The sequence below is a fragment of the Choristoneura fumiferana genome, chromosome 29, assembly GCF_025370935.1.
Source record: "Choristoneura fumiferana chromosome 29, NRCan_CFum_1, whole genome shotgun sequence".
Classification (NCBI taxonomy): domain Eukaryota; kingdom Metazoa; phylum Arthropoda; class Insecta; order Lepidoptera; family Tortricidae; genus Choristoneura; species Choristoneura fumiferana.
The window spans coordinates 3,984,064-4,008,161 of NC_133500.1; the positions used below are offsets into that span (position 1 = coordinate 3,984,064).

Here is a 24,098-nt window from a genome sequence, read left to right on the forward strand (position 1 = left end):
CGCGATAGAGTTACGGCGGGCTCATCATTATTCTGAACATATCTCCGAGGTGGGGACCTGTCGTTTCACCGAGTTTAATTACGCAGAATTTCGTTTCGCCGACAACTATTGGCAGATTTTTCTTTTGGCCGAGCAACGTTTGGTATCTATAATTTCGTTACGCCTATTATTCGTTTCGCCGAGTAGTCGGTAGGAAGAATGGTGATATGCAGATTTACTTTTGGTCGATTGTTTGTTTCGGAATTGTTTCAGTTCATCGAACAACACTGTTCGCCGAAACACGATAAGCAGAGTTATCGCATGACATCGAAATGTGTGGTTAGGTGCGACGACGAGCGTTAGCGAGGAGGAGTGTTAGCTAGAATTGTGACCAGAACCGAACTGCTGGCGTCGCGACTTCGTTTGTTTTGACTTCAATATAAAATAAACACAAATTCTAAAGCGGAAAGTTGTTCGATCAAACGTTGAAAATATGAAGTGATTCATCGGCTAATCGAATTTGTTAATAGTTATTCGGCTTACTGACTCACAAGCCAAGTGAATAGTCTACTAAAGGATGAGTTACGAAACGTTAGTCTGCGAAACAATACATCTGCGTACAAATTCATCGGCGTACCGTTACTCGGCGAAACGTGGTCTACCAATCAATAATCTGCGTAAAAATTGTCGGCGAATCATTAGGTAACCCTCCGAGGTACTCGATTAATATAATTCCTTTGACATTATAAAGTTTCATTTGCATTACATATAATAATATTTTCTTCGTACGAAGAGTTATGAGCGCTCAGTTATTTACAAGCATTATGTATGATCACGAGCAGTGATCCTTAGCGATGTAATTCGAAAATTTCGAGCATTTTGCACTTCGTAGTATATGGTCTGCACCGCACGGGTACAATTAAAAAAATGGTTATTATCCGAACCTTCTTTTGACTCCGTCGCTTTCGAGTAAAATTAAACGGTTCTGAAAACCGATAAGTATTTCAGCACCTACAGCTACGCACGATTTTGAGGAGGTCAAAACAATGAAATCGAAGCGATCTTCCCCCAACATGGCCGCTATAAAAATACAGTCCACTAATACATAATTCAGATGTCACTACCCTCTTGACTCGACCTCTGGTCATCCATCAAATAAGTCCGAGTGTCATTTTTCAACGTTCTGAATGGCGTAAACAAATTAAGTTTCGCTTACGTTGTTTTTTTGATGCGAATATGGTATAACATTTCATCATCTCGACCTATATGTATGCCCCACTGCTAGACACAAGCCTAGTCTTTAAAAGCAATAAAAACTTTAAAAACAACAATGCAGCAAAATTACTGTGAAACTGTGTATTTCCATAAATTAAGCAAAAACCAACTAAAGTTTTAAGTTCTAAAGCGTCATATTTCAAAGCTAACGACCGAAGAAAAAACACAAATTTAAAACAAAGAACGATAGATGGCGCTCACCTCAACTCTGGCAAGTCTATTTATTATTTCGACAAAACTAAAAGAGATAGTACAAGGTCACATCGCTCTCGCGCGGTCATTTATCAATATATCGTTAGACCCTCGTTCGAGGTTATATCTTCTGGAAAATGTCAGCGTCTACTTAGAGGAAAAACGGGGGAAGTGTTGTTACGATGTTAGTTGAATTGAATAGTTTCCGTGATCAAATAAAAGAGGGCGCTAAACTAGAATTTCTTTTGTGTAGTCTAGGTGTCCCAATGAAAACTAAAGACCACCCTCTTTTCTCTCTCTTTTTTTTTTGTGAAATTTTGACATTTTGGGTCAAAACTTTCCAAATCTTATCACTAATTTTAGGTTGACATTTTTGAAGCCAAAATTTACTGATTAAATTTAATTTAAGTAGTACTTATGAGCGTTAGTGTTCTATACCACTGTGACGAAAAAACCTGTGTAGAGAAGGAACCGACATGGAACTCAACGTGGTATGTTGTTCTCAAAACAAATTATAATTTATAATAGAGCGTCTTGACAATGAATTTGAATTATTATAAAACGTTTTCGTTAATCTTGCTCATATGCGCAAAAGCAAAAAATTCAATCGTCTGTCTGTTACTTATTAGGTTGTACACTAAAAAAAAAACTTCTACGTCTAGGAAGGTCTAGGGATACTAGAGAAAAACAAAATTTTTTTTTGCAATCGTAAAATTATTGTTAAAATTCCAATTCAAATAATCAAAACTAGGATAAAAATTGCTATATACATACATATACCTAACACCTACTTAAAAATAAAAAAAAATCCAGAGATGCCCAACATTTTCAATACCTAATTCATTCCCGTCCATTATAAAGACTAGAATTCGAAAAGAATAAAATGTCGGCAGAAGCAGAGTTGAAAACATTACAGCTACGAGATTAAGTAATAAATAACAGAGTGGAAAATTTAGAGGAGAATTCATTTTACCGCGGCATAAGTTATGAGTTTAAGCGTGTATTAACATAGATTTTATTATGTGCAAAACGTTGTAAGTTGATATATGATCTTCATGTTCTTGTGAATTATGGGGCGGTTATTAGAATGTCATGTTCAACGTGACAAGTGAAATGAAATATAATTTTCATCACACTTGCTCGTAAACAGTGTCGTAACATGCAGGCTACCTTGGTTGCAACCCCCAAATAAAACCCTCGACATTAATGTGCTTGTCATGAAACCCGTGGTCGGTAAATGAGTCATTGCCCGTACTAATTTTCTTGTCATGAAGCCCAAGGTCGGTAAATGAGTCAGCGCGCGCCAATATTTGGAACAATTGTATTTTTTCATTTACAAATATAAATTTTAATCGCAAATGTGATAAAAAACATTGTATGTCGCACGCTACAATGTACTATTAAGACACAATGTACTATTATTATAAGAAACTTCCTGTCATCTTCATTTCACCACCGTAAGGTTACGCGTAGGGAGTCACACCACCCTTATCTTGTTAATACTCTGGCCATTGGTACACAGCGCTTCGCCTCATCGTTTATGAGGCGGACTGACACCGTTTGCTACAACTCTCGCGGGCCCATCTAGTGGAAGGTCTGCGAACCCTGTCATTTCTGTAAAATCATCATCATCATATCAGCCGTATGTAGGACGTCCACTGTTGTACATAGGCGTCCTCCATAACATCTCCATTTGCCAACGTTGGAGGCCGCCTGCACCCACCGTGAACCGATCTTCGGTCTCCATTCAAGACCTTTTCGAAACGATTGACGATAACAACAGTTTATTGAATCAGATGTTACTTTGCGGAGGTCCATATCAATGAATTAAAAGAACAAACAACATCTAACATCTGGTAACATGATGTACGGTTGTGTTGCTCTGAAAATGAGCTCTGGTTGAGTTCGAAACGCGTCAGTGTAGTGTGGTGGTGGTGATATATGGGTTTGTGAGATTTGCGTGTGTTCTTACAGTGTGGAGGTGGAGAATGCATTAACACATGCATAAACCCAGCTATCATAAGGTCGCGAGTGAGGAAAGAAATTATTTTAGTTCATTGATAACAATAGTGTCTTTATAATACATTGCGCGTGCTAGTAATTACCAGCTATGCTTTGTGAATCTCACCGAGCAGTGGACAAGGTTGACTTGTCGTGTTGCCGGTCGCATAGTACTGGGTCCTAAGATTGTCCCTTGCACCGTATCTTGGAAGACTTGGGACATATTTCTCTTAGATAGAGTTGCCTAAACTTGCTCCGTGTGTTTAATGACATCGTATATTCTAACAGTTTTTAACGGTACGGGTATAACCAACCGACAAAAGTTGGAAAACCCCGACTTTGTCACTTCAAACCGATTTTGATGAAACATGTCTAAAAACCATCGCTAGAAAACAGACAGAAACACACAGACACACATAGCGGTCCAACTTATAACACCCCTCTTTTTGGCGGGGGTTAAAAAGTATTTAAAATAAATATAAAATTAAAATATTACTTACTTTTGTAGGTAAAATTATTATGACATACCTACTTTTTTATTGCTATTACCACTACGACAGTTTTTAGGGTTCCGGAGCCAAAATGGCAAAAACGGAACCCTTATAGTTTCGCCATGTCTGTCAGTCTGTCTGCCTGTCCGTCCGTTTGTCACAGGCATTTTACTCGAAAACTACAAGATGTATATCAATGAAATTTGGAGTACAGATGTCTTGTCAAAGCCGCTATTTAGTTTTGTAGTTAAATTACAAAATAAATGTTTATAGGGGGGGCACTACATACACTCAACTAAAGAACGTAAGTGCCGTGAAGATACGCTCTTTTTCTGGTACTAGATTTTAAGACTGTAGTAAGTGTTTTAATTGTGTTATAACGCACATATGATTTTTGTCGTAATGGCTACGGAACCCTATCTTGGGGGTGTCCGACACGCTCTTGGCCGGTTTTTTTTTAATTGCTATTAATACAACGACAGTTTTTTTTAAATTATAACTGGCTATGATTGACCAGATGAAAAGTGTATTATGATGCCAAAGGTGTATAATGAACTTTAGCATTTTATCGCGAAAAGTGAACAGCTAATAAAACTTAGTAGGTACAGAAAGCGACAAAACATGACAAAGACATCGCCATTTAACCCTCAGCGCAAAAACCTAATCCCTCATACGAAAATCTTTGATACCAAACATCCGGCGTCCAAATTAAACTTTCCTACCCTTGTTAAAATTCCCATTTCCTCCCTCAAAACATCCGAGATGTTATCTGTACCCTTTTCGTAAAAACTTGGGGATAGATGGCGTTGTACGTGACCTAGATACGGGAGATTACAACATTAGTTTTTTTATGACTTTCTGTCCTATTCAACTAGGCTGAGCTTCAAAAATAAACATTTTAGCTTCATAGGCCTAGCGCTTTGATCATCATCATCATCAGCTGGAAGATCCAAAACTGAACAAAGGTTTATAGCAAAGTGGTCTAACATCTGGCAGCATAATGAACGGTTGTTGCTCTGAAAATGAGCTCAGGTTGAGTTCGAAACGCGTCAAAGTGGGTGGTGGTGGTGATAGATGTTTGTGTGATTTTTGTGTGTTCTTGCAGTTTGGAGGTGCAGGAACTGCATGGACACACATTTATTGAATAATGATCATCATCATCATCATCAGCCGGAAGACGTCCACTGCTGGACAAAGGCCTCCCCCTTAACGCCACAGTGAACGACAACTCGCCACTTGCATCCACCGGTTTCCCGCCACTCTCACGATATCGTCAGTCCACCTGGTCGCCACTCGAGCGTTCTTCGAGCGATGTGGCCTGCCCATTGCCACTTCAATTTGGATATTTTTCCAGCTATGTCAGTGACTTTAGTTCTTCGACGAATTTCCGTATTCCGGATTCTATCGCGCAAAGAAACTCCAAGCATAGCTCTCTCCATAGCTCGTTGCGTGACTCTGAGCCTCTCTAAGAGGCCAACAGTCAAGGACCACGTCTCAGCGCCATAAGTCATCACTGGCAACACACACTGGTCGAAGACTCTAGTGTTCAGGCACTGCGGAATATTGGACGAGAAGATATCACGAAGTTTTATTTATTGGATAAATGTAGTTATTAATGTGCATAGCTCTAGTGGAAACAGCCTAGCTCAGCAGAGCGGGGTTGTAAAGCGTGTCTATTGAGAACCTTAAAATTTCTAGGATGGTACATTAGTTATTTGTGTCACAAGGGAGCAAAATGGTTTATTTACGTCGAGGGCGTACATTGAATCCAGAAGGTAGCGAAGGATTTTACAATAGAATCCTGAGCGTAATGAGGGATTCAAGTGTTAACGCCCAAGATGAAAATAATTTTGCTCCCGAGTGGCTCATACAACTTTTCACATCGAGCATTAAGAAACTTGAAAAAAAATAAAAATATTATTAAAGAACAACCAGCGTAGCAAATGGCGTGGCTTTACAATTATCAACTTCAAAAAATGGCATTTGCAATAAAACACTTAGAAAAGCCTTGAACAGAAAAGTTGCACTTTGCTCCCTCTCGTCAGGGAGGAAAAGTTACTTTTCTGAAGGAGAGGTGTGAAAAAAATATAATATGGGTCATCCCAGAAAACTTAAGGTACCCAATTGGTTCATGAAAAACACATTCCTGACACAACTCTGGTGGAAACGCAGCCTTAACAGAGTCGGTCAAAGATATCAAACTACCCTCCTACCAAAGATAATATTAAAAACATTAGGGTAAGTACCTCGAGGGTCCTTGCGGCTGCGTGCCGCGATATACAGGGTGTGACGTGAGATATAGGGTGCTCTAGAAACAAACGTATAAAATGTGTGCCATTCTTGAAACTGTTTTATAACCTTCAGTTGACTGAATGCGGTTAGAACAATGATATTCGATTATAGTAGGTACGATAAAAGTAGATTTTTTTTTTCATAAGAGGGAGAAAGCGATCACCATCACCCATGGACATCCGCAACACGAGGGGTATTACAGGTGCGTTGCCTTTTGAGAGTCTGATACATAGGTTCGCTTTTTAAAGATCCCTAAGTTGTACCGTTTCAGAAACACAAACAGAACAAAAGGCGATTTCTTCCACGAAACAATTAGTGACATAAATTGTATGATGTATTATAAAAACCGGCCAAGTGCGAGTCAGACTCGCGCACGAAGGGTTCCGTACCATTATCTATACACCATTAGACATTAGCAAAATAAACACGTTTGTTGTATGGGAGCCCCGCTTAAATATTTATTTTAACTTAATTATTTATTTTTAAAGTGAATATAAGACTTAATATTATATGTATATTTGAAGCTTCACCAGTGGCAGTTATTACTATCGAGCAGGAATTGCAAAATAATCTCGTTTGTTCATCAGCAATGGGAGACAGGCCAAAGAGATGAACCAACATATATTATTCCGATTGACCATTATCCCCCATCAATCATAAGGGGTTGACTTTTGGGACAACCTGTATAACTACATTGTGTGTAATATGTCCCTCAATATTATGTGTCAATGTGTAACTATATTATAATGTATTTATACTAAGGGGCTGTTTCACCATCCATTGATTAGCGTTAGCCGACGGTTAAATGTGATGCCGTCTCCGTCTATTCGAACAAAACAAATAGAGACGGCATCACACCTCACCGCCAGTTAACACTTATCAATGGATGGTGAAACAGCCCCTAAGAGTATCAGATTCCAGAAGTGTGTTGTTAGAAGACATAATGGAAGTCATGATGTTTTCTATTGTGATATTCTTTACATATTATTATGCTAACGTAAACATTAATCATATTTCTTACTAATATTACAGCACGGTGGCCTAGTGTTCTGACCTATGGCTTTTCAAGTAGAGGATCGTGGATTCAAACTATGGGCTCACATCTCCGAGTTTTTGGGCCAATCAACTATTTTACCCAAAATTTGGGCGTCTCCTGCGTTACCGAAATTGTCTCTGGCGTTACCAAAAAAATCGTAGTTCCAAAAAGATATTTCACGGTTTAATAGGTTGAACTTACGTAGAATGGCATGTTACCTACACCATCTTTTAAATTACAGAAAAGACATGTTTACTTACAAAAATATGCAATTGTTTGAAAAATGTCGCGGACAGATTAGTGTGGGTAAAAAGTTGATTGGCCCTTTTATAAATTTATGTGCTTACATTCGAAATTTACCACGAGTTTGGTGAAGGAAAACACCGTGAGGAAGCATGCACAAAACTGTGAATAAATTCAATGGTGACTAATACCTACTTCCCTACATTTCTATCTGTCTGTCTGTCTGTTACGCTTTCACGTCGAAACTACTGAACCGATTTTGATGAAATTTGGTATAGAGATAGGTTGAGCCTCAAAGATCAACATAGGAGACCTTTTATTCCGGTATAGGGCGCCAACGCGCGATAACCTAGATCCGCGCACACAAAGTCGCGGGCATAAGCTAGTATTTTAAATGCGAAAGTTTGCCACGCTAAAACGGCTGGATTTAGATGAATTGGTTTGCAGCTTGACGTCCGGAATACATATAAGCTACTTTTTATCCCAAAATTTTCATGAGATCGGGATAAAATATCAAAAATTACAACCGCTTGGCTTAGGGTCATAAAAATTTTCATGGGTGTTCATACAACTCATACATAAATTCATACAACTACTCGTATAATTTAAATATAATGTTTGCGAATTCTCATGGAGAAATAAATAAATAATCATGGAACACTTGACACCAATTGACCTAGTCCCCAAGTAAGCAAAGCTTGTATAGTCGCCATTAGAGATATTTCGGAACGGCTAAGGTGACCCAACATATCGAAAGACGAACTCTAGAGATTGCAAACCGGGCCCGGCCATTCTTACCGGGCCCGGTCACCGGACCCGGTAAGTAAACCGCGGCGCTGTTTTTTTTTATTTAACTGGATGGCAAACGAGCAAGTGGGTACGCCTGATGGTAAGAGATCACCACTGCCCATAAACCAGGGGTATTGCCTAAGATGGGATACCTCAAGTGCCAGTAATTTCACCGGATGTCTTACTCTTCACGGCAGGATTAGCGAGCAAGATGGTGGTGACAATCCGGGCGGACCTTGCACAAGGTCCTACTACCTGCAAAACACCTGCTTGTTTATACCAAAGCTACCAAAGTTCATCTATCTATCTAATCTAAGTTGTTATGATACGTTTAGTACCTACTTTAAGCTGCGTTATTAGTTTCTTATGCTAATACTATGTTTTCAAATAGACACTATACAGATAACAATATATAGAAAACATCTTCCGATATTTTTGATCACCTGGACAGCACCGAAATATTCGATGACGACAGTACTATGGGTACTAAGCAACGGATAAACATGCTTGTAATTCACTCATAATTCATTTATTTGCAATACACTTATTGCAGATAAATACATACTTAAATACATATTAAACATCCAAGACCCGAGAGCAAACATTAGTATTATTCATACAAATATCTGCCCCGGCCGGGAATCGAATCCGGGACCTCAAGCTTCGTAGTCAGGTTCTCTAACCACTTGGCCATCCGTTCGTCAATCCGGATATATAGTAAATTCGAGAATTTACGTCTTATTAAAATTAGGTAAGTATAAACGTGAAAGTTTGTATGGATGTTTGTTACTCTTTCACGCAAAAACTGCTGAACGGATTTGCATGAAATTTGGCATACAGGTAATATATACCCTGGATTAACATACTTACATACATACTTACAGGCTACTTTTTATCCCGAAATAACGTATGGTTCCTGTGGGATCAAAAAAGGTTTAAGCTACATACCAAATCTGGGCAAAAGCTAGTTATGTCATAAATAATGGTTAATGCGACCGATGCTGGGAGTAAAGTATAGTTATTATTTTTCACCAATAAATGAACTTTATTCCCGTTTCACTACGTACGATACAATTTCAAGTAAACGCAACTGAATTGGAACGCTAACAGGAGTCTATAGGAAATGAAAGTGCCCAATATAAATTTATACCCGTACATAACACAAATCTGGGAGACTTACTAAACGCGGGGCTAGAGGCGGAATACCAAGAACCTTGGCGAGTTGAAATACTATGGACGATACTTAAAAATACCGGTCTCGTGGGAGTCCGCCATGGGGACTGACTCAGATCTATTGTCAAGAAGATATTAATATCTAAGGCGTTTTATAATTTTAATGATTATATCATGAACAGAGATATTTGGAAATAATTCCGATCCGCATTAGCGATCCCTTCAAATAGCGAACCTACTGTGTTAAAAATAAAGTTGTGTTAAATACTTGTGATGTTAGTAAAGATATCATTCAATAATATTGTAAATCTGTTTAAAAAAAATATACCTCGTTGAGTTTCTTGCCGGATTCTTCTCAACAGAGGTTTTTCCGAACCGGTGATAGATTTTTTGTTTTGACATTAATAAGTGATTGTTATAGCCTAAATTGAATAAAGATATTTTGACTTTGACTTTGAGAAAAATAATAAGTTTCTTGGATCCTGACGATCTTCATTTTTAATTTAATTTATATTAGTTATAGCGGGATTAGAAATACACATACAACGCCATATCGCGCGGTCCCTTTCACTCTTCTGTCAAATAAGCGTGAACGGAATATCGCGATACCAATATCGAACTTCGTAGACCATATTTATATGTATGACCATGCAGTAACAATATTTTAACGTCATACATTACATCATTTAGTACACGACGTGCATATCGACGTTTGAAAGCAGAAATTGACTAAGCAACTTTTTTTTAAGATAGTGAGTTGTATACACAAGTTCCAAATTTTACTCTTGAGCTCTATAAATATAGAGTTGTTTGGTTGATGGTGGTTTCCAGAAACATCGCTATATACCTAGTATTTCATACGAAGTATTTATACTCCCGAATCCACCCCTAGTTTGAAGAGGGCGTAAGAAAAAATGGGAGTACCTCTTACACCTCATTGGCTCGGAGTGATATAAACTAAAAGAGCCCTATTAGACTCCAGAAACAAAAAGAAAAGGACTTGAATAAGGCAATAGCAAAGACTCCGTGTAAATTTTTCACCAGCTGTGTGTTAGTCTGTCTTGTTATTACACTCATTGTTATATAGGTACCTAGTCATCATCATCATCATCCCAACCTATATACGTCCCACTGGAGGGGAGGTACCTAGTATTAAGTTTTAAAAATGACAAATGGACTATCAATTTGTTCAGCAATTTGCGGTGCCCTTGCAGGGTTTATGTTGGCACATGTATGTATTAATAGAATTAAGACCTTTTATACCACATAATTGCGATAAACTATATGACTATGATTATGACTCATATTTTGTTACTCGTGTTTATTTAGCTTCTTTTAAAGCTTGAAAAGTGATTTTGATTTGCTTCATGTGGTGGGAATGACTTGAACTTTGGTGTACATGATGCAGTTTAGATGACAATGCAAGTTCAGTCGCTAAAAAGAAGCTGGCTTTAAAAGAAGTTCGGCGTCGAGAGTAAGACAGCCGGTGAAATTACTGGCACTTGAGGTATCCCATCTTAGGCTTCTAGGTTGGCAACGCATCTGCAATACCCCTGGTGTTGCAGATGTTTATGGGCGGTGGTGAGCAAGGGCTCATGGTAAGTACCATCAGGAGACCCGCTTGCTCGTTTGCCATCCAGTCGAATAAAAAATAAACAAATGTTGTGATGTTTTTCAAAATATATATATATATATATATATATATATTCCCATCTATACATTTTATAATACAACATCTGGTCTCATGGTTCACAAGCCATGTAGTGTTTCTTCAACAGCGACTTAAATACAGATACTTCAAGTATGACATGGTAGAAAGTTCCAGATTTCCAAGCGGACGTTTCTCGAGATCCTACCATCCCCTCCCCCCACCCATGTTTAACATAACATTGTATCTATATCATTCCAATGCCGTATAACCCGACATGTCGCAAATATCGGAATTGTAATTTGCCGCTACGTTACTAAGATCCGAATGAATGGATTGAACAAATGAACGAGTGAACGAATGGATTGAGCGGAATTGTTATCGGACGGGTTTGTTTGCAAACAGGGCTTTGAGAGATGTCTGTTAGTTTTGAAAATGGAATTTTAGGTTTTTTTGTGGTGTTGCTTTTAGTTCTTTGAACGGATATCAAATGGAAAAAATGTCCCAATAAAACATGCTGTTAAAAACGTGCTAAGCCTTCTCATAAATAACCAAAACTTGGAGGTGTCTTTAGGTAAACAAATCATCAATATAAGCCTATAGGTATACGTCCCACCTGCTGGGTGGAAGAAATGTTTCGTAGGTTTAAACAGGATTCCTCATATTATTTTCCTTTATCACGGTGTTTTTGAGATAGCATGTATCTAATTCCGCTTTAAATCTGCTATTAATTACCAACAAGATGGTCGGATGCCCTGGATAAAGCCGCGGGTTCACGGCCGATGCAGGCAGCTTGTAACCAAAGCAACTGGTCTATGGGGGAGGCCTATGTGAAGCAGTGGTCGTCCTACGGCTAATATAATGATGAAGATGATAAAGATATTAAAGTAAACACATGAAAATACGCAGTGAAACCGCCAATATGGTTAAATAAGTATTTCCCTTTACAATATCGGTTTTCCATGATATTTTTTCATACAAAATACCCTGTCTCTTTGGCTATGATATAGAGATTGTAAAAAAACATCCTCCTCCCCCCACCCTCTGGGATCGTATTAAGCTGGCAACAGATAGGGCGTATGTCGCCATGATTTATATAGGCGAGGGAGGTGGTATGGTCGATGTGTTTTGTCGATAAAATTGGTTTAACTTAGTGAGCTCTTGCGTACTTATGAAGAACAAATTAACACTATCGGCCGAATTTACTTTATAAAGCACAAATTGATCATTAAATAAGAATTACAATAATTTTGAATTAATTATGAAACACGGTGGCATTTAAATCGCATTATATGGCATGTACGGCTTTCAGTTTGAGCTTGGCGCGAAATGAAACCACAGTTTGGTTCGAAGCATGTTGATTATAATCTCAATTAATTATTACACGAGTGACCTGTGGATCCATTTTAATAACTTAGCTATTATTTGACGATAATTTCTTGTCATCATCATCATCATATCAGCTGTAGGACGTCCACTGTTGGACATAGGTCTCCTCCAAGTTGATTGGATTCGGGAAACGTCTTGTGCCTTCATTTTATATTGGTATTTTTTCATTTTCTTAGTGTTTTCAACCAGAGAACACTGGATTCTTTATGCAACATTACTGGAGAGTTTGGCATTCTAGAATTTTGACAGTCAACAATGCACCAATGCAACAATGTACTGTGTAGTATATCTTTGAAAAGGTCTGTCACATAGCTGAAAATCAGCGCCTTTTATTAACGCCACAATGAACGACAACTCGCTGTATGCGGTTAGTTAAAAATATATCGATAAATTGATATCGATTATATGTCTGTCCCATCCCTAGCGTATTGTATTAAGACGTGCGTGGCGGATCTGATTTACGACGCCGACTGCACCTTCTACGCAAATAATTTTATTAAAAATGACATTCTTCGTCGTTTCTGTCCCGACAATATTCCATACAACAATATTTGTATGGGTAATATGAGGAAAGTATTTTATTAAATTTTTTTGAAGGAAAATTTTATTATGCAAAATTCAAGTAGGGCTTAGAATAAAAGATTGTTGTACTGCGAATTTATATTTAAAATTTACCAAGTGGAGCAAATTGTGTGTGTGAAGTTCCCCATCCGTACTGGACTAGCGTGGGAACTACAGCCCCCTTTCATACTGAGGAGAGGCTGGTGCCCAACAGTGGGACGTATATAGGAGAGGATGAGGGGCTGAGTGGCTGCAACAGCTGATATGACGATCCGATTAAAATGAAATTCGGTATACAGATACTTTGAGTCCTGTGAAAGGACATAGGGCAGTTTTTATCTTGGAAATTGCATGGTTACCGCGGTACAGCGATAAATGATTCTACACGGACGGAGTCGCGAGCAACCACTAGTATATTATATACAGAGACATTTTAATTTTCAATAAGTAGCATTCGTTGGCTGAAAGTTAAGGAATATTCGTCAGAAATTCTATTGTGGCCTAAACAAGGTTGCTCACACTCACAATTGCGCATAGGCACAAGGGTAGGGTTGACACCAGGGCGGGGTAGGCACCAGGGTAGGCAGCGCCTTGTTCTGCCTACCCTACTGTGCGGGGTGGCCGTAAGCTGCTAAGGCGAGAACTGGCGCTGCCTACCCTGGAATGGACCCAATGCACGCTCATGGCTGAAAAGCACTTGCGAAGTACCATCATCATACAGTGTGTTACCGGCAGAGAGGCTTTTTAAGGGAGTTTAAAGTAACGTATTTCTGTAACTTAACCATGATATTAATTTAAATAATAAACTAAAATTTAGACTTTGTTAACTTTCCAACAAAATTATTTGCAAGCAAGCAACAGCAAGTAAGTAAATTGATTAGTAATAATCAAAGTATCTGTCGGCTGCTGTCATTTGTACTCGCTTGTCAATTTACTTTGCTGTACATTGCTGGTAATTATAATTTGGTTAGAAAGTCAACAGTCTGAATTTTAGTTTATTAATTAAATTAATGTCATTATTAAGTTACAGAAATACCTTACTTTAACCTCCCTTAAAAAAAGGCTGGCTGCCGATAACACACTGTATATTTAAGAGGAGTTATCGCCATTCTGTGGCCTCTCTGCTAATGCCTTGAGCTCCTGATACGACATTACATGGACCATCTCTTTGGCTTGACCCATAAACGCACGTCTCAGTCTTCCCCTGCGAGGTATGTAGTTCCAGTATTTTTACTAACCTGTAAGCCATCTGCACCTGTTCCCCGTTCTTGTACCAGATGAGCTGCGCGGGGGGGTTGCCCCCCCGGCTGCGGCAGACCAGCTCCAAGCGCTGCCCGCGACGGACCGTCTCCCCCTCCGCGTAACCCTCGATGTAGGGGGCGCCGGGAGGGTCTGCAACAAGGAAGAATATCAGTACACGTAGCAATTGGAGTAGGTGAATATTTTGCAAGGCAAGGGTATCAGTTATTACAAGCTTTTCAAATTTCAAATGTCCTCAAATCTTGCTAATTAAGTTTGATCCACTTCTCGGTTATTCGAGGTTTCATTAAAAAAATGCATCTAAATCGATTTATCCGTTAAAGAGCTACGACGCCACAGACAGCCAGAGACATTGGCGTTAAATTTATAACACCCCTCTTTTTGAGTTTTGAGGCTTAACATTAAAAACCCCCAAAATAAAATACCAAAACATGTAAATGTATTAAAAACTAAGCCATTCCCAGATAAATTATTGCCAATGCTACACAGCCTAACGTCCGCCATTTTGTTACGAGCATCCCGTACACTCGTTAATGTTTTAACCGCCCCCCGTATCGCAAGGTTAATGAACTCCCCAGAAAGGCAATTTTCGCGTACAGTCACTCGGAAAAGTATTTAACCTTCTTTGTGGGCTTAATCTTAGGAGTTCTTTCTTTGAGAAAAAAATGATGCCGCCTACTATTAAATAGGGCAAGCAATTTAAAAAATTAAAGCCACTTTTTATAAAGATCCTGCTGTTTGAAGTGTTCAGTGAAACCGCTCTGCCGTTCCATGCTTGCGATGATATTGGGGAGTATTTTTTTTTGTTCTATTTGGCTTCGCTGGAAGGGAAGTTATTTGATTGTAGAATCTTCCCAGTAAGTAGTACGTTGAAGAATATAAAGATCTTGACTGTAATTTAAAAAATTATATGGCATCTAGCCAAATTGTAAAAAGAAACTTTTGTTTTTGAAGATAAGGTATGGCCATGGATTGATACATATATACGTAAAACAAAATACTAGCAGCCTGTTTCACCGTTCATTGATAAATTTTATGCCGCAGATAAATGTGATGCCGTATCTCTATTTATTCGGACAAAACAAACAGAGACGGCATCACATATATCCGTTACATGAAATGTATCAATAAGTGGTGGAACATGCTCTAGAGCTTCATTGTTAAACTGAATTAACTACCTAACTCAAAACATACATGAAATTTTACACGACTCGTGCAAGTGAAACTGCATGTCGCCATAATTATCTCTCAGAAAGAGAAGGCGTGGGCTATTCCTACAGTCAGGTGAATTAGGAACTTCATAAGATTTGTAGAAGTGCTTCGCAAATGTATATTTTCTTCAAGGTTTATTTCACCGCAAATGACATGATAAAAATTCAAATATAATGCGGTGGTTCCGGTCTTTACCCTAACGGAAATTCTAGGTCTCTCGTGTTAAATTAATTTCGATTACTCCACCCGTTTGCAAACATCGCAGGCAAGTAAGTTGGCAAGTAATTTAGTTCCCAGGCGAGTCGGACGTCAAGTGTGTGGCGTAATTAAACACACATTGTTGTGTGGATGCGGAAAATTCGGGAGCGACAGTCACACCGGGGGAGGTGTTGGATTGTTTTATTGTTTAGGGCGCAAAGCTGCTGAGGGAAAGTTACTTTATCATTTGTTTTTGTTCTATTACGAGTAAGTAGATAGAAGATCTTCTTATATATAAACTAGCCTTAACCCGCGGCTTCGCCCGCATTAGAAATAGCTTAATGCCGTCTTAACCCAACTGTTGTAAATTATGCCAGTATTTTTTTTTAATATACAACGACAACCGTTTACTTACAGGATTCTTGTTACCATGGCAAAGCAAAAAATAAATGCCTAAGAAGTTGGCTTTAAAAAAAAAATCGGTAATAATTTGAAAGGCCAACGTTCGCTCGCACAACGCCATCTATTGATTGCAAACGAAGTTAACACGTCATCTTGAGAGTCGAGATACGGTACGTCACCTTACTTGGACAGCGCCCTCTATTCTTTTTTAAACTTAAAATATCATCCCACGGGAACGCACTACCGGGATATCAAGTATCCCATGTCACAATGCAGATCTTTGTCTATCTGTACGCCAAGTTTCATGTAAATCTCATCATCAGCCTACAGCAGTCCACTGCTGGACATAGGTCTCTTCCATGGTGCGCCACAACACTCCGTCTTCAGCCCCTCGCATTCATCCGCCGCCAGCGATCCTCTTAAGGATTCATGTAAATCTGTTGAGCCGTTATTGCTTGATTGAGTAACAAACATCCAAATATCCAAACCTCCAAACATCTTCACAAACTTTCACATTTGTAATATTAGTAGGACAGGCCAGCGTTTGGCTATGTTTGAAGATGTGGATTAAGATGGAGCACGCTTGCCCACCTATTCATCCTAGATTTCAAGATGACCTGAATGTAGCGATCAGGGAACAGACGCTGGCAGAGCATTCCACTCCTCAGCTGTCCGGACAAAAAAGGACTAGGGAAAACGATTTTTGCGAATTTTAGGGATGCTGACTACCATAAGGGTGAAGACCCTGCCTACTTCTGGTGGACCTGTGAAAGAAAGGAGCTTGTGAAATAAGACCGTGTAGTTCCAACGCAAGGCAAAATAGAAGGAAAATGAGGTAGAGGGAGACCTAGATTGATCTATTTTAACCAGGTGAAGGAAAGGGTGGGTGTCGTGTAGTATCAGGAAGTCAAACAGCTGGCCAAAGACCATGCGGAGTGGCGATTACTCCACCGACAAGAGCATAGCTCTTAAATTAAAGAAGAAGATGTTCCGACGCAAATTCTCCGAAATTAAATCTGTAGAAAATCGTCAGACAAGCCATTCTTGCGGTGCCGAAGACTGGCGCGGTAGTACTGTGGTTGACGGAGCTCTGGTTGCGGTGTGAGAGAGGACGCAGTTCCAAAGACGTTACAAACTCCGATGTACTAACGCCGTCACTAAGTTAACACGCACATTGAAAAGTTTGGCGCAATCTAAATACCAGCATACGATAAGGGTTTTGGGAGCCACAGAATTAACTTAGCCAACATAGAAAAGTCAAAAATCCTTGAAATTGTCTTTTCAAAGTTCAATGTCTCAATTAATAGCTAAAAACAATTACGTTGTTCATACGCGACCTTACGGTAGCTACGTCTATGCAAAAAATGTGTGTTCATGAAGCTCCTCCACCTCCACACTACAATAAACAACAAAAAGTTGGAAAACCCCCGACATTGTCACTTCACTTCTAAGTTCAATATCTCAAAAACGGCTGAACCGATTTTGATAAATAATATCTAGAAACCATCGCTAGAAACCCTTATTTCAAATAAAAAACCGCATTCAAATCGGTTCACCCCTTTAAGAACTACGGTGCCATAGACAGACACACAGATACACATAGCGGTAATCTTATAACACCCCTCTTTTTGCGTCGGAGGTTGATTTTAATGAAACATGTATGTAACTATGTTTCATTGCGTACGCATTTCGAACTTAGTCAGTCAATGTAGTCGTGGTGTTGATATTTGGGTTAGTATGAGTTGTGTATGTGTTCTTGCAGTGTGGAGGTAGTGGAGCTGCATGAACACACATTTGTTGCATAGACATAGCTATCATAAGGTCGCGGGTGAGGATAGTATTTGTTTTTAGTTTATTGATACGAATCCGCAAAGTAACACCTGATTCAATTAATTATTTAGCATCAAATCTGGTGCACAATCTAGCAAAGAAAACGGTGTATGTTTTTTTTTTATGCAGTATAGGCTTGCGTTTGGCCACAATGACGCCGAATGAAAAGCGAGGATGAGGCCTACGATGGAGCACGCTTGCCTAGTAAATGCTCATTCACCCTGGACTTGAAAGCGGCCAAAGTGCAATCTTTGAAAGAATATTTATCAGCACTTATTCAATCCCGGGATGAAATACCCTTATTAGTTTTGTATTAATGAACTAAAAGAATTTCTTTGCTCACTCGCGACCTTATTGCTGAAATTAGACCCAAGCCGTTAAGTAACGCCTGATTCAATAAATTAGTTTTGTATTACCTCATACATTTAGAAAAAGCACACACAAACAATTTATTTGTCAAAGAACAATACAAAACGTAAACTTCAAAAAAACAGACTCAATTATTCGTAACAAAGTAGATTTTGTTTCGTCCCAGTATTTTCAAACGTTAGAAGGCTCATTATGCCCTCGGGCTATTTTTCTACCTTTTATTTTTTTTTAACAAAACCAACAAAAGCTTTTTGTTTTCGTAAGTATGTTAATAAATAAACATTGCAAATGCGAAGCCTTTACACGTATTTCCAAAGCTGCTTAGGGAGGGGATGAGTCGATACAATGTCAGTCGATTTCGATTAATCTTCTTAGTGGACAATGGACTGAAAACATGCCAAGTGCGAGTCAGGGTGTACTGCCCTTTGAGCATAATATATTTCGCCAAATTTCACTTCCAAAAAAACTTATCGCAGTAGTTTCCTAAACGAATCTTAAGCACATTTGCATTTCGCAGTTTCCTAAACGAATTTCTTATAGCACATTTGCATTTCGCATTTTATTCATTTGGTCAAAATTATCATTTGTCATAATTTCAGTTTGTCAATTTTTATTAGGACAAACGTCTATTAAGCAAACGTTTTCTTCTGGCTAATATTATATTCCAAAAAAAAATGTTTGTTCAAAATGATACTTCGCGCACATAACTTATAGCATAAGTTTGGCAGCGAGCAACACTGTTCGGAGCAGAAGCGACTTGGATAGTTTAGGTTCAGAAGGCTAAGGCGGGAGCGAAGTGTTAGGTTTTTTTTAAAGCAGCCAGGATAACTGCCAGCAGCAGGCTAACAGGAAAGAAGGTTGGATGCCATTCAAAATGATGCTAAATTAAGCCACAGGTACCCTAATTTGTATCCTATACGCTACTTTAAGGAGGTAAATCGTATGCCATGCAATATAAATAATACTTTGTAATAATTATTTTCGAAACAATAATTTGCCAAAAAAAATACTAACTGTAAAATTGCGATTTTTTGCCAAATGATAATTTGAGTAAAATATTTTGGGATGTGATACTTTGGGAAAAGTTTTTTACATTAGTAATCCGCGAGTTAAAACTTGCGCATCTAGGTTTTGTGCAAACTTGTAGGTATCCAATAGATATCTACTATCTATGGATATGACTATTTAGTATTAGCCTCCTAAGCATAATTGTACGCAGCATTTGGCTATTTTAGTTTGGCTAAAGTATAGTCAAAATCAACATCTAATGACTGTCCGACAAAGTTTTATAGTTCCCGCGGGATAACAATAAACGACTTCTTCAGGCGCGAAATTGCGGGCAATATCTAGTTTGCAAAAAAGCACGTCAATATCAAGAGTGTAAAAAAGTAGATTTGATGCTTGCTTAAAAACTTAATTAAAAATTCTATCGACAATCCCCAATCTCCCCGCTCTATCCGTAAGCTGAGCATAGGGGCAAAGCAAACAAAGTGTGCCATGTAATTATGTGCTGATGGAATTCACCCTGCCCCCCTCCCTGTAATATGCTGATCGCGAGATTTGACATGTTCCTGTGTTACTAGCCTAATTATGTAATACTAGCTGTTGCCCGCGACCCCGTCCGCGGAGAATTCGTTTATCGCTATCCCGCGGGAACTTTGAAATTTTCCGGGATAAAAAACTTTCCTATGCCCTTTTCCGGGACTCAAACTAACGTGTACCGCATTTCATCTAAATTGGTTGAGTAATTTGAACGTGAAAAGCCAAACAAACAGACTTACAAACTTTCGCATTTATACATTGGGTTTAACTATCGATACATGCGATTGCAATGTATAATCCACTACGAAATATACACTGAAAATATCGCGGAACACAACCATCGTTTTTTAGCCAATTGTTTTTTTTTAAACGGATTCATGCGCGATTCTTTCCCGCCAGTAATTCAAATAATAAGCAGACAATGTGCTGAAACTACGTCGCCAAAAGCAAGCGGTTTTCTTTTTTTCCAAGAGGATTTGTGTGCAATTCCTTCCAGCCAGTAATTCATTTAGGATTTCATTTAAAAGCGAATGTGTGTCAGGCGACCAGGAGGGGTTTACTTTTTTCTTTTCGCATCCCAAACGAATCTTCGCTAATAGGGATCTGAAGTTCCTTTTTCCATTTGAAAAACACTCAATTTTATAAGATTTAAAAGTTATGGTTTGGTGTTTTTAAAATGTATGTTTGGAAAAAATTGAGAGTTACAATGATAAAGTTTTTACTTGTATCATTTTCATTAAATTTCTTGTTATTTTCATAGTAATACTGAAATGCTTTGCGTTTGCGTTTTTGCTCGCATTAACACTTACAGACGCGTGCGTAAGTACGACTCGCACTTGACTGTTTAACCAATTACGAATCTGTAGATTTATGCGATGTTTTGATAAAAGTTGGAATCAAATTAAGTCATAAAATGAGGCGGCTATTCGGAAAAAACTTCGCTTGGCAATATAGAGAAACTAAACCAGCTGTATTTTAAAACAAGAACTACAAGATTTAAAAGAAAACGCGGCAAAAATCGACTCCAGCCCTCATTTCAAATACAGAAGGACGCTTCTAAAAACAAATTTCGAATTCCAACGGTTTTCATTTTACAATTCGAAAACGGAACGTTCGCTGTTCAAATATTTTCGTAGCGCGACACCGATGGCCTTATTGTGTAATATACCCGTCTCCTTCAGCCTAATGGTATTAGATGGTGGTAGGACGAGGTGGTGAATGAGATTGCGATTGAACACGGTTTATAAAATATACGAGTCGTATGAATTATTAATAGCCGTATAAATTTGATAAAGCTACTATTCACGGGCGATATACATGTTATTTTCTTGTGTTTTTACAAGCTATTCCCGTGAAGGCTTGTATATTTGAATTTTTAGATGCGATAAAAAAAAAATAAGAGAATTTTCTGACAGGTGGGTTTGATGAGTGTGCATTCTAAAAGCGTAAGGGCGGAGGAGCTTCATGAACAAACATTTTTTTGGATAGATCACTAGAGAGCAAAATAATTGTTTGCATATAGGTTTTTTTTTTCTTCTTTAAAAATACTCTTTTTAGGGTTCCGTACCTCAAAAGGAAAAAACGGAACCCTTATAGGATCACTTTTTGTCCGTCTGTCTGTCTGTCTCTCAAGACCCTTTTTCTGGAACACGTGGAGGTATCTAGCTGAAATTTATATGAAATACTGAGGTCTACTGTCCCTTGGAGCTATGAAAAAATCAAACTTCTAAGCCAACGTAATCAAAAGATGCACCCGTTTATGCTGCAAATTTCCGCAAATTTTCGAAACTCGCAAGGGAATTTAACCTACAGGGTGAACCGTGAACGCAGAATCTTGAAATTTGTTTTAATAAAAAAAACGTTATTTAACGCTTAGTCAAAAAAATATCAACCTATTCAGGAAAATATTATAATTTCACAGCTCAAATGCCTATTTAGTCCTTTATCTAATCCAATAATCCCCCGTCTTATTATGTTTGTCAGTAAATTAGGTTGCACACAGTAAACCATAACTTTACGAGCGGCCATTCTGAATTCATGCCGTAATTGGCTGTAAAGTCTCCCGCGTCGATTGTAACTATTCCCGTAATAGTTCCATCAAATTGGGCACAGCCCCCACGCGGCGGTTGCCACAAATACATTGCCACTTGGCAGCTAATAAAGACAATAGTTTGATTAATAAGTTTGTCTGTTGATGGAGTAATAGGTAAGTTCGTGAGTAAAAAAAAACTTCGACACATTTATTCTTTTGTCAATCAAACAAAAAATTACAAAGATATAATAACAATATTTATTTCAAAAAATTCAACGCTTCATATTAACAATACTTACCCTAACACTAGTTTACAGGCGAAGTATTTCGTACGAACAGAATTTTTCGATGGTTCCACAACTTCATTTTTACTAAAAATCTTTTTGTATTTTTTGTTTCAACGAATTTTAAGTGACCAAGAAAAAAGCAGGCTGAAATGTGTGGTGCATGGGAGAAATTTGTGGCTAGACTCCTATCCAGTGGTGGCGTGGTGTGATGTGATGGCACGCAGAACGGAATGCTGATGACCTGGGTTCGATTCCTAGCGCAGGTCTCTTTTTCTGTTTTTTTTTCTGTGCAACCATGTTTCAGTTTGTATTTTCGTTTCATTTAAAATGTTCAATTTTCCCGAAGAATTAACGGAAAATTAAAAATTGTAACACTTTGTAAATTATATTAAATATAATGACCCGGATAACTCACGTCTTAAATCGAGTTTAGCTCGACATGTTTCGGGCTAATCCGTAGCCCTTCGTCTTCGGAGCAACGCGACTCAGCGGCTGCTGCAACACGCGCACTCACTCACTTTGTAAATTAAGTATTTTTTTTTTACTTCCTTTGTTATTATTTGAGTAAAAAGCACATAAGTAATAACAGCTACTACATAAGCTTCAACATTAACAGATTCCAAATACTTTAGCTAAGGGCTAAGATAGAATCTCAAATCCATTATATTTAAGTATTTATCCGTATATACGGACAGTCAAACGGACTCGGTTAGTGAATCCAGGAGCGAACCTGATGAATTATTAATATCCATTTAAAGCCACTGTTGACGTGGACTATTGACTTTATTCCACTGTCTAATTGTATGAACAGGTCGGATGTTTTTACAGTGCGCTGCATACAAGGTAAACCGGGCAAGAGCGTGTCGGGCCTATTGCAGTTTAGGGTATCGTACTAACATGCGACCAAACTTTGACAGCAAACTTTAAGAACCTTTGCTTACTATAAATTATATCAAGGCGAAAGTTTGTCTGCTTGTTTGTTTCAATTTCAATCAGGCGTAAACGGGACGGCTTTTGATGAAATTTTGCACATAAGTAGACAAGAGTTCCTGTGGGTTAAAATTTAGTAAAAGTACAAAAAATCCAGGTTATGTGTAAAAAGTATGAGAGGAAAAAGAGAACCAAACTTGAATCTAAGAAAAAAAAATCCTGGAATGAAATGAAATGAATATTATGTTTCTTCATGAAAAAAAAAATAGTTTTTTTTTTATACCTCGTCGGTGGCAAACAGGCATGCGGCCCGCCTGATGTTAAGCAATTACAAATCCGAAGTCTCACTAATATTATAAATGCGAAAGTTTGTAAGTCTGTTTGTCTGTTTGTGTCTATGTTTCTTTGTTTTTTACCTCACTACGTCTATATAACGTTTTAAACTTTCGTGATTCTCACTCATAGTCAAAATACCACAAACGGGACTTATCACGCTATTATTGCACAAGTAATATTTACCTCGACGTTTCGGCAACGTTACAGTTGCCGTGGTCACGAGTAGACTGAAGTGTGGGGTGTCAAGTCTGCCTAGCAGCGCGAGTTCTTCGAACTACCCGCACTTGATCACTAATAGTGCCGGCACTCGTATCACGAACTACCCGCACTTGTTCACTTTTATTAGTCACCTATCACACCGACACACAACACTAACACGTCCGATCGTCCCTCCGAACATTCATCCCGACGCCGACACTCATTATAACAGGATTCCACGAAGATGAAAGCTTATACCCATCGTCCCGGTTGAAAATAATAGCGTGATAAGTCCCGTTTGTGGTATTTTCACTACGTCTATATCGCTGAACCGATTTAGATGAAATTCGGTATACAGATAGCTTGAGTCCCGGGGAAGGACATAGGATAGTTTTTATCCCGGAAAATTGCATGGTTCCCGCGGATAGCGATA

The 24,098-nt window shown here is 38.5% G+C and overlaps 1 protein-coding gene across 4 annotated transcripts in view; it reads right to left on the reverse strand.

Annotated features, from left to right (window-relative positions):
• The window catches only part of sns (nephrin adhesion molecule sticks and stones), a 382,036-nt gene that overhangs the window by 97,280 nt on the left and 260,658 nt on the right, over nt 1-24,098 (reverse strand). For all 4 annotated transcript variants that reach the window (XM_074109582.1, XM_074109581.1, XM_074109579.1 and 1 more), the window contains exon 8: nt 14,308-14,461. In XM_074109582.1, coding sequence (XP_073965683.1) covers nt 14,308-14,461 — 154 coding nt within the window. The remainder of the gene's footprint in view (nt 1-14,307; nt 14,462-24,098) is intronic.